Raw genomic sequence first — 12,727 nt, 5'->3', positions numbered from 1 at the left:
GCTTTCCTCCAACCCTCCACGATCAGGACAGATGATCTGGTCTGGGTATGGCGGTTCTGGGAAATCTGTGGAGCTGCACTCATACGCTGCCAAGGTTACAGATGCTATATGTGGACCCTGAGACAAAGAACGGACTGCTTTAATCAAGTGAAAACCACACTGAGGACATCAGCACGATGGATCCCTACATTTAAATGTAATAGGAGGTCTGGAAATCTGAGTAATGACACACACACACACACACACATACTATATATATATATATATATATATATATATATATATATATACACATATATATATATATATATATATATATATATATTATATATATATATATATATATATATACTCAACAAAAATATAAACGCAACACTTTTGGTTTTGCTCCCATTTTGTATGAGATGAACTCAAAGATCTAAAACTTTTTCCACATACACAATATCACCATTTCCCTCAAATATTGTTCACAAACCAGTCGAAATCTGTGATAGTGAGCACTTCTCCTTTGCTGAGATAATCCATCCCACCTCACAGGTGTGCCATATCAAGATACTGATTAGACACCATGATTAGTGCACAGGTGTGCCTTAGACTGCCCACAATAAAAGGCCACTCTGAAAGGTGCAGTTTTGTTTTATTGGGGGGGGATACCAGTCAGTATCTGGTGTGACCACCATTTGCCTCATGCAGTGCAACACATCTTCTTCGCATCATCCGTGAAGAGAACACCTCTCCAACGTGCCAAATGCCAGCGAATGTGAGCATTTGCCCACTCAAGTCGGTTACGACGACGAACTGGAGTCAGGTCGAGACACCGATGAGGACGCCGAGCATGCAGATGAGCTTCCCTGAGACGGTTTCTGACAGTTTGTGCAGAAATTCTTTGGTTATGCAAACCGATTGTTTCGGCAGCTGTCCGAGTGGCTGGTCTCAGATGATCTTGGAGGTGAACATGCTGGATGTGGAGGTCCTGGGCTGGTGTGGTTACACGTGGTCTGCGGTTGTGAGGCTGGTTGGATGTACTGCCAAATTCTCTGAAACGACTTTGGAGATGGCTTATGGTAGAGACATGAACGTTCAATACACGAGCAACAGCTCTGGTTGACATTCCTGCTGTCAGCATGCCAACTGCACGCTCCCTCAAATCTTGCGACATCTGTGGCATTGTGCTGTGTGATAAAACTGCACCTTTCAGAGTGGCCTTTTATTGTGGGCAGTCTAAGGCACACCTGTGCACTAATCATGGTGTCTAATCAGCATCTTGGTATGGCACACCTGTGAGGTGGGATGGATTATCTCAGCAAAGGAGAAGTGCTCACTATCACAGATTTAGACTGGTTTGTGAACAATATTTGAGGGAAATGGTGATATTGTGTATGTGGAAAAAGTTTTAGATCTTTGAGTTCATCTCATACAAAATGGGAGCAAAACCAAAAGTGTTGCGTTTATATTTTTGTTGAGTGTATATATATATATACGTAATTTCTACCCCGGTTCTTTTTGTAATTTACTGCCCCTTACCAAAAACCAAACCATTATTTTCCTCATTTTGAGTTTATTAAAGGTCACGTGAAAACCAGGCCTGGGACCCTCACAGACAGTGAAAGACCTCTAAAATGGGTTATACACAGCACTTTTTATACAATGTGGACATTTACAGTGGGTGTGGTTTAGTCTCACCCTCCCTTTATCTGTAACTTACTCATGCGTGGTGGAAGTGAAGCTCAACTCTTGTTGAAACTTTAAACCAGGTTCCAGCCACTTTTAAACAGATAACTAAAGCAAAGACTTGTTCACTAACATAAAATAAGGAATTAGTACAGATATTATCTAACACACACACACACACACACACACACACACACACACACACACACACACACACACACACACACACACACACACACACACACACACACACACACAGAAATATATACAGTGAGGAAAATAAGTATTTGAACACCCTGCGATTTTGCAAGTTCTCCCACTTAGAAATCATGGAGGGATCTAAAATTTTCATCTTAGGTGCATGTCCACTGTGAGAGACAATCTAAAAAAAAATCCAGAAATCACAATGTATGATTTTTTTAATAATTCATTTGCATGTTACTGCTGCAAATAAGTATTTCAACACCTGCCAATCAGCAAAAATTCTGGCCCTCAAAGACCTGTTAACCCGCCCCACACAATCAGTAAGACTCCAACTACTAACCTGGCGAAGACCAAAGAGCTGTCCAAGGACACAAGAGACAAAATTGTAGACCTCCACAAGGCTAGAAAGGGCTACGGGGCAATTGCCAAGCAGCTTGGTGAAAAAAGATCAACTGTTGGAGCAATTATTAGAAAATGGAAGAAGCTAAACATGACTGTCAAACTCCCTCGGACTGGGGTTCCATGCAAAATCCCACCTCGTGGCGTATCAATGATCCTAAGAAAGGTGACGAATCAGCCCAGAACTAGACGGGAGGAGCTGGTCAGTGACCTGAAGAGAGCTGGCACCACTGTTTCCAAGGTTACTGTGGGTAATACACTAAGACGTCATGGCTTAAAATCATGCACGGCACGGAAGGTTCCCCTGCTTAAATCAGCACACGTCCAGGCCCATCTTAAGTTTGCCCATGAGCACTTGGATGATCCAGAGGAGTCATGGGAGAAAGTTATGTGGTCAGATGAGACCAAAGTAGAACTTTTTGGTCTTAATTCCACTCGCCGTGTTTGGAGGAAGAAGAATGCTGAGTACCATCCCAAAAACACCGTCCCTACTGTGAAGCATGGGGGTGGAAGCAACATGCTTTGGGGGTGTTTGTGTGCACATGGGACAGGACGACTGCACTGTATTAAGGAGAGGATGACCGGGGCCATGTATTGCGAGATTTTGGGGAACAACCTCCTTTCCTCAGTTAGAGCATTGAAGATGGGTCGTGGATGGGTCTTCCAGCATGACAATGACCCAAAGCACACAGCCAGGATAACCAAGGAGTGGCTCCGTAAGAAGCATTTCAAGGTTCTGGAGTGGCCTAGCTAGTCTCCAGACCTAAACCCAACAGAAAATCTTTGGAGAGAGCTCAAGCTCTGTGTTTCTCAGCGAGATCCCAGTAACCTGGCTGATCTAGAGAAGATCTGTGTGAAGGAATGGGCCAAAATCCCTGCTGCAGTGTGTGCAAACCCGGTGTTAAACTACAGGAAATGTTTGACCTCTATAATTGCAAACAAAGGCTACTGTACCAAATAATAACACACACACATACATACATATACACACACATATATATATATATATATATGTGCAGACGTGCACAGAATTTCTGTCATCGTGAGGCAGGCGGGTAAGAGACATGCAAAATTGCAGTGTTGACCCACTGTAACAAACACAACCAGTGCTAATTAAAATAAATAAATAGATACTGGAAGGAGAGAGGGCAGGAGCACTTGAAGCGACACTTTTAGTTTACTGTATTTGGCTCAGAGTGTCTCGTTCTACTTGTCCATGTCTGTGTGCACTGTGAGAAAGAGTTCATAATGTCATTGCATGTTTAGCCACAGGTTGAGTGCTCAGACAACCAAACATGTACAGGTACAGATACATTAACAGTTAGTCACAATCTCTCTGAGGTTGGTATGTCCTCATTTATATATCACTGTAAATCCATCTGGCTAAGCTGAGCCATCTGGCCGCAATAAGGCCCACCTGTAACTACAACACAGAAACCCTTATGTTTTTAAGCGTGACAGATATCCATGACACCAGATGGACCGCACACAATGACTACGCGTTGACTGCAACTTCAACTCTGGATGACACAAGAAACCTCTTTAGTTTACACAAAGACGTTTTCTTTTAAACCTAACAGGCTGTCAATTAACAACATTTCTTCATGACATGACACGTCAGAGCCAACAAGATAAAACTAAGCTCTGGTTAAAATGTTGAAAGCAAATTCCATTACACTCATCTAGTCAGGGACTGCTGTGAAACTACTATCAAAATCTTTGTTCAGTCACTGAAAGAGGGCAAAGTCCGAATCTTTCCAGATAGTACAGAGAAACTGATGTTAATGTGCATTTTCACAAAAAAAGCAATCTGAAAACATTTTTATTTACTCATTTAGCAGACGTGTTTGTCCAAAGCGACTTACAAGCATGCCAAACTTACACCAAGAGCAGCGATTCCTCAAAGTGTGGGTTGTGGCCCCCAAACGAACTGCAGGCCAGGAGAAGTCATTAAAAATAAATAATTAATTTCAATTTAGTAATAAAGTTTGAAATTACCTCCAAAAATTAAGATTACTTTGACGATATAATCAAAAGTACCATATTTTATGGACTACAAAGGCCCTGTCACACCTTGACAAGTTAGCCAGCATTTGCTGACCGTATTTAAAACAATGGCATACATCTATTAAGTTATGGGTAAATATTGTATAAGTTAAGAGCACATTGAAGCACGCTGACATACATCATAATACGGTGAGTACGTCGAAAAATTTTGGGCATAAGCAATATCTTGGACGCATGCCGGCGTAGGGCTCATACGTGGGCCATAAATCGTAGGTAAGTTATGCAACTGCTGACACACGTTTCTTGTAAGTTACTCATAAGTTGAAATATGTCCACTGATGCTGTCCATTCATTGGCTGAACAACTGAAATCTGCAGTCCTCACGTGGACAGTTCAGACTGTTTCAAATATTAAAACCATTCACACACGGAGTAAATATAAAGTCCTAATCTTACCTGTTCATTTCAGTCAGATTCATCATCACAGCCTGATGAAAATGTATAAACAAAAAGCGTCCTGATTTTGGAAAACATCTGAAAATACTTTAGTTCCTTGTGGTAACTGAAGAAACGCAGCATTTTTAAAGAAGTCCCTCTGTTTCTCTGCCCTGGTGCGTTTCTCGGTCTTAACCACAGAGCGACAGCACTTTGTGCCACAACAGGGGTCAAAATACATTTTTAACCTACTTGCACTGGTGCTAGTAACATAAAAATTACTTGCACCAAAAAAAAAAAAAAGTTACTTCACAACCAAAAGTCAGTCTTATATCAACCTTAAAACTCCTCCTGTGATGTGTCAGACTCTTCCTCTCTGGGGAGAGCAGCAGCAGCGGCAGACAATTTTTTTTTTTTTTCACGTGCACGCGTAAACAAATCATCCGTGAAGATTTTATTTATTAACTACATAGATGGTTTATAACACAATGATGACAGATGAGTTTGAGGGGAGAGAGAGCGAGGAACCGCAGCGGCAGCCATTTTTTTTTCTTTTCTTTGTTTACATGTGCGCACGAACGGGACAGGAGGTCATCAAACTGGAGCTCCTGCAGCTCCAGTTATTTGCTGCAGCTCCTGCAGCAAATAATGAAACTACCCGAATTAGGAACATCTCATGAAGATGTTGTGAACCCAGGGACAGCGCCGCTGGCGAAGTTTGTCAGCTTTCCACAACAAATAGAGCACAGCAACTCACTCCGTGTGTGAGAGTCATAAAACGCAGGGAAGACAAAGACAACACACTGGAAATAGTTTTTTTCCTTATTTATTCCTTTATTGGTTCATTCTACTGGTGCTTATAGTTGATAAAACTTGGATAAAGTTACTTGCACCAGTGCTAGTGCAGTATAAAATTACGTGCACCGCTCGAATAATACGTGCACAAACTAGCACATGCACGTGCTAATTCAACCCTGCACAACAAGAAAATTAACTTACCAACTGATGTCTGTAGTAAACATGAGTTTACCACAGACATCAGTTGATTCTTCAGCATTCTGCATGTGATGAAAATATATCCCATGATCCACCAAGACAAAAATAAATAAATAAATAAATTAAAAATGTTAAATTGCTCTGTTTGGCCTCCGTATGGAGGGGGTGAGGCCACACGAAAGTGTACACGCTCTTGATGACATGCTGGACATGCATGCATGTCGACATGCATGTCGAACTCGACATGCATGCCGAACTCGACATGCATGCATGTTCGACTCGATGGCATGTCGACATCGAGTTCGATATGCATGTCGGTTTGGTAGGTGGAGCTTGAACCACTGGAGTCCAAGCTCCACCTACCAAAGAGTACTGCTATCAGTTAAAATGCAAGCCAAGCCAGATTTAACAGTTCCGATCTGTACCATACGGTCCACTACCAAGTCACACAGCTTGGTGGAACCGGGGCTAGCCATCGACATACGGTGTCTAAATCGTGATGGTGTGACAGCTGCATAATTTATTCAATGTAGCCAGCGTATTCGCCACATTTCTCAAAAGTCGGCAAGCGCTGGCAAAACAGTCAAGGTGTGACAGGCCCATAAGTTGCAGTGTTTTTTCGCTCCCTTTTTTCTTTGTTTTGCTTATTCTGTGACTTTTATTTTAAAGTAACTTGCATATTAAAACAATACTGCATTACTTATCTGAAAGAGGTACCGTGATTCACACTCTGAATTAGAAGGTGGGAGTAACACATCAATAAGCTGGATGCCATCCACCATAAACAAGAAGAATAAAAGGATATGCTGGTTGGATAAGTGAAATTTACATTTAAACTGCTTTTAATTTGCTTTTAAACTGAAACACAACATTCTTAAATAAAGAAAGGAAGTACAACCATCACACCATACTTAGACTGTTTAGACTTTGTAAGACAGCCAGAACAACAACAAAGAGGACAGCTAGGCTAAGGTAAGGCTAAGTATCAAATTTTAAAAATATATAGGAGTTTTAGAACATTTAATTACATTTAGTGGAGTATAAATGGACACATTTAGATCTGAACAGACCTTTTCAGTGATGACAAGAAGCAGTTTACTCTCAAGTTCTTTTGTGCCTTGTATAATAATAATAATATTATTATTATTAGCTGGCCACTTAGCTTGAAGCAGCAGCACCACATTTCAAAAATAAATGCAGCTCAGTCCAGTTCGACTTTGCTTTTCCCCATCCCCCTGTGAGTGAGGAGTGATGATCATGACGAAAGTATCATGTTCATCGTTCAACATTTATTGCATTTTTTTTTTTTATAAAAATATGAATGAGGAAGGATCACAGCTCCCAATTATTTATGCCCTTAAAAGCATAAATACGTTCAACTGACAATTTGACAAGCGAGTCTGGCCTCAGTGTCATGAACAATGGTACAGTTTCTGGGTCTGTGTCAGTGTCATGAACAATGGTACAGTTTCTGGGTCTGTGTCCCATTACTGCAAAAACTGTTGACATGAAAATGAAAATGTGACATTAGTTGAACCAAATTAATAGTAAGCGAATCAACAAAATGAGGACTAATTCTATGGGAATCATGAGTTTGAAACCAAATATCATGGCAGAATACACAATTCTGGGGGCTCAGGTCTAATGAGCTCCTCCTCAGCAGTCGACTGCAATGACTCAGTGGTCAGCCGCACCAGTCTGTTGCTTAGATCAGTGGCTAACTGTATCAACTGTAATTGGTCATCTTAAAACATTCATTTGTATTTATGAGGTAAAACATACACATGCTTACCTGGCATGTAAACTGTCTGTGCAACCGTCCATTTCTAACTGTCCCATCAGATAACATTAACTAGCCAGTTAGCACGTGGTGGTGTTTTGCATTCTGAATCAATAATGTGCCAATAAACAAATTTTTGCACTATGTGAAAAGATGACCCCAAAATATCTAAAACCAGAGCCTTAGTTGAAAAATAAACCGTCTCTTTTAATATTTCAGTGTACTGATAAAATAAAATGGCGGGGGAGTTCCCAATAAAAAGAGACACGCATTTACATTTTCATAAGGAAACTGATGTCACCCTGGGGAAAAAAAAAACCCCTGAAAATTTGGTTCCAGCATTTATTTCAAAACTTTTTTTTTAATTATGACGATAACATTAATAGCAACAACAACAACTGCTTAATTGATGCAACAGTGGTTTGATTTGAATATTAGGTGCACTGGTCAATCACAGAATTAATTTATTTCATTTGCAGTTAATGTATCACCAACATAATGGTTAATTTATCAATAGGAAGAAAATGAAACATGAAAAATGTGGCATGGTAGAGATTGTATATCCTATATAAGCATTGAATTGTTAAAAAAAAAAGAAAGAAAAAGATGTATCAGCAAATCTGCAACAGGACAAACAAGATGATATGAAAATTCTCATCATACTCTGTTTCAATAATATAGTACTCCAAACCAAAGTTGTGGATGTACCCTTTGGTTCATCACTCCCGAAATTAAGCTTCAGATAACGGTTTTTTATATGCTAAAATATTCTACAACGAAGAATTGTATGCAAGTGCTCAAACTTTTTATCCACAACAATATGAGTTGAGTCCAGAATTTAGACACACAGCTAAGATCTCCAAAACTCTGATTAATAAGACTCCCAAAAGAATAATGATTAATCAGAACATTGGTGAGTGAATCCCCTTTCCGATGAACAGAATGACCTAACCCTCTCTGTGGGGCTATCCATTAATGCTTTGAGCCTAGGGTACACTCACTGGCAATGCTTCTACTGAGGCAGGGGGAAAATAAAAAAATGAATATTTTCCTGCCTGTGGTTAACATCAACGCTGTGTATGTGGCAGTGGAACAAGGTGTGGCACTCTATGACTTACATTTGAGTGAAATGATAAACAAATGGTTTCCTTATGAGCAGAGGATCACATTGCTTGAGTTGCTGCGAAAAGACGTTTTAGTAAAGACGATGTGGTGAAAGGAGTCCAGTGGCTAAATGGATGGACTGGAGCCTCAATGTTTTTCATCATAAAAATCATGGCCAATGTCCAAGAATCTATTTTTTAAAAGCATTTTTTAAACATTTTCTTGCTTACTCGCTGCATGTACTGTTTGTCAGGCAACGTATCCATACTACGGTTTCCCCATGAAGGGACGGTCCAGCGTGCTTCAAACATTCGTGAGCTGCAGTTTAGCATGGCGGACAAAGAGCTAATTCAGCCAGCACTGTCTTTGCTGAAGGCAAATGTTTGGGCGCATTTTGGATTTTATTAATTTCTTCGTAAGAAGGAGCTTGACATGACTTATGCAGTGTGCAAAATCTGCAAAATGAAAGTCAAGTACTTCGGAAACACTTCAAATCCACAAGCCCACATGCGACACCATCACCCGGAGCTAAAAGAAACGGAGCAGCGGTCTCTGCCGACTACTGACCAGCGCACACTCCATCACTTCGCTAAACTGCCAGCAACCTCTGAACAAGCAAAGCAGATAAGTAAATATTCATCTTTAGAATCACTTGATTAAGCTTGTAAAGCTGCATTTTCTTAAACATAAACAGTTTTTAAATAATATAACTATTTCTCAGAGCTCTCTCAATCGAAATCAATTCTGAATTGAATCGTCACCCCAAGAATCGGAATTGAATCGTGAGTTGTTGTAAGATTCACATCCTTATTAGTATGTTAACATGTCCAGTGGGGGAGGGAGGGTCAATAACATCTTAGATTGTGCTGTACACAACAACAACAGGAAGATTTGAGGAAGAAGACAACAATGATTAAGATATAAAATATGAGGAAAAATAGTTGTGTAAAAATTAGCTCTCTGCCTAATACTGGTATTTTATGGTGGCTTTTTTTCCCTTCTTCTCCCACTTTGTCAAAGATGTATTTCTGGTTGGGTCAAATACACCTCAGGCTGATTTAAGTCTTGTTTCTTTTCATTTTTTTTTTTAAATCAATGCATGGATGTTCAAGTCTCAAACATGCAACTGAACAAAAATCGCATCTTTGGTCCTTTCAACCCCAATTCCAATGAAGTTGGGACGTTGTGTAAAACGTAAATAAAAACAGAACACGATTTGCAAATCCTCTTCAACCTTCAATTGAATACATCACAAATACAAGATATTTAATGTTCAAACTGATAAACTTTATTGTTTTTGTGCAAATATTTGCTCATTTTGAAATGGATGCCTGAACATGTTTCAAAAAAGCTGGGACAGTGGTATGTTTACCACTGTGTTACATCACCTTTCCTTCTAACAACACTCAAGCATTTGGGAACTGAGCACACTAATTGTTGAAACTTTGTAGGTGGAATTCTTTCCCATTCTTGCTTGATGTACGACTTCAGTTGTTCAACAGTCCGGGGTCTCCGTTGTCATATTTTGCGCTTCAGAATGCGCCCCACATTTTCAATGGGCGACAGGTCTGGACTGCAGGCAGGCCAGTCTAGTACCAGCACTCTTTTACAACGAAGCCATGCTGTTGTAACACGTGCAGAATGTGGCTTGGCATTGTCTTACTGAAATAAGCAGGGACGTCCCTGAAAAAAGACGATGCTTGGATGGCAGCATGTGTTGCTCCAAAACCTGGATGTACCTTTCAGCACTGATGCCATCACAGATGTGTAAGTTGCCCATGCCATGACACTAACACACCCCCATACCATCACAGATGCTGGCTTTTGAACTTTGTGCTGGTAACAATCTGGATGGTCTTTTCCCTCTTTTGTCCAGAGGACACGACGTCCATGATTTCCAAAAATAATATCCACTTTGCGTCTGTCCATTTCAAATGAGCTCGGGCCCAGAGAAGGCGGCTGCATTTCTGGATCTTGTTGATGTACGGCTTCCGCTTTGCATGGTAGAGTTTTAACTTGCACTAGTAGATGTAGCGATGAACTGTGTTAACTGACAATGGTTTTCTGAAGTGTTCTTGAGCCCACGCGGTAAGATCCTTTACACAATGATGTTGGTTTTTAAAGCAGTGCGGCCTGAGGGATCAAAGGTCACAGGCATTCAATGTTGGTTTTTAGCCTTGCCGATTAGGTGTAGAAGATTCTCCAGATTCTCTGAATCTTCTGATTATATTGTGGACTGTAGATGATGGAATCCCTAAATTCCTTGCAACTGAACATTGAGAAACACTGTTCTTAAACTGCTGGACTATTTTTTCATACAGTGTTCACAAAGTGGTGATCCTTGCCACATCTGCTTGTGAAAGGCTGAGCCTTTTGGGGATGCTCCTTTTAAACCCAATCATGGCACTCACCTGTTTCCAATTAACCTGTTCACCTGTGGAATGTTCCAAACAGATGTTCTTAGAGGATTCATCAACTTTCTCAGTCTTTTGTTGCTCCTGTCCCAGCTTTTTTTTTTTTTTTTCAAAAAAGCTGGGCTTTTTTTAAATGTGTTGCAGCCATTCATTTCAAAATGAGAAAATATTTGCACAAAAACAATAAAGTCTATCAGTTTGAACATTAAATATCTTGTCTTTGTGGTGTATTCAATTGAATATATGTTGAAGAGGATTTGCAAATCATTGCATTCTGTTTGTATTTACATTTCACACAACGTCCCAACTTCATTGGAATTGGGGTTGTAAAGCTAACAGTACATAAAGCAACACTTTCTTGCTTCTTGGATGAAGATCAGTAGCACTGCAACATAATTATATTAAACAGGATAATACAAAGTTTGTCTGCATGTTCAAATAAAAGACTGACTTTTGAAACACTTTCAGCAAAGTACAACCCCTGGCAAAAATTATGGAATCACCGGCCTCGGAGGATGTTCATTCAATTGTTTAATTTTGTAGAAAAAAAGCAGATCACAGACATGACACAAAACTAAAGTCATTTCAAATGGCAACTTTCTGGCTTTAAGAAACACTATAAGAAATCAAGAAAAAAATTGTGGCTGTCAGTAACGATTACTTTTTTAGACCAAGCAGAGGGAAAAAAATATGGACTCACTCAATTCTGAGGAATAAATTATGGAATCACCCTGTAAATTTTCATCCCCAAAACTAACACCTGCATCAAATTAGATCTGCTCGTTAGTCTGCATCTAAAAAGGAGTGATCACACCTTGGAGAGCTGTTGCACCAAGTGGACTGACATGAATCATGGCTCCAACACGAGAGATGTCAATTGAAACAAAGGAGAGGATTATCAAACTCTTAAAAGAGGGTAAATCATCACGCAATGTTGCAAAAGATGTTGGTTGTTCACAGTCAGTTGTGTCTAAACTCTGGACCAAATACAAACAATATGTGAAGGTTGTTAAAGGCAAACATACTGGTAGTCCAAGGAAGACATCAAAGCGTCAAGACAGAAAACTTAAAGCAATATGTCTCAAAAATCGAAAATGCACAACAAACAAATGAGGAACGAATGGGAGGAAACTGGAGTCAACGTCTGTGACCGAACTGTAAGAAACCGCCTAAAGGAAATGGGATTTACATACAGAAAAGCTAAATGAAAGCCATCATTAACACCTAAACAGAAAAAAACAAGGTTACAATGGGCTAAGGAAAAGCAATCATGGACTGTGGATGACTGGATGAAAGTCATATTCAGTGATGAATCTCGAATCTGCATTGGGCAAGGTGATGATGCTGGAACTTTTGTTTGGTGCCGTTCCAATGAGATTTATAAAGATGACTGCCTGAAGAGAACATGTAAATTTCCACAGTCATTGATGATATGGGGCTGCATGTCAGGTAAAGGCACTGGGGAGATGGCTGTCATTACATCATCAATAAATGCACAAGTTTACATTGATATTTTGGACACTTTTCTTATCCCATCAATTGAAAGGATGTTTGGGGATGATGAAATCATTTTTCAAGATGATAATGCATCTTGCCATAGAGCAAAAACTGTGAAAACATTCCTTGCAAAAAGACACATACGGTCAATGTCATGGCCTGCAAACAGTCCAGATCTTAATCCAATTGAAAATCTTTGGTGGAAGTTGAAGAAAATGGTC

General features: G+C 39.9%; 1 protein-coding gene across 1 annotated transcript in view; it reads right to left on the bottom strand.

Annotated features, from left to right (window-relative positions):
* Positions 1–12,727, bottom strand: part of LOC117508945 (vacuole membrane protein 1-like) — a 65,975-nt gene that overhangs the window by 28,291 nt on the left and 24,957 nt on the right. Inside the window, exon 6 of the mRNA XM_034168780.1 lies at positions 3–117. Coding sequence (XP_034024671.1) covers positions 3–117 — 115 coding nt within the window. The remainder of the gene's footprint in view (positions 1–2; positions 118–12,727) is intronic.

This window comes from Thalassophryne amazonica, chromosome 4 (assembly GCF_902500255.1).
Source record: "Thalassophryne amazonica chromosome 4, fThaAma1.1, whole genome shotgun sequence".
NCBI lineage: Eukaryota > Metazoa > Chordata > Actinopteri > Batrachoidiformes > Batrachoididae > Thalassophryne > Thalassophryne amazonica.
Note: the sequence above shows the minus strand (reverse complement) of the source record. Positions and strands in the feature narration are given on the sequence as shown.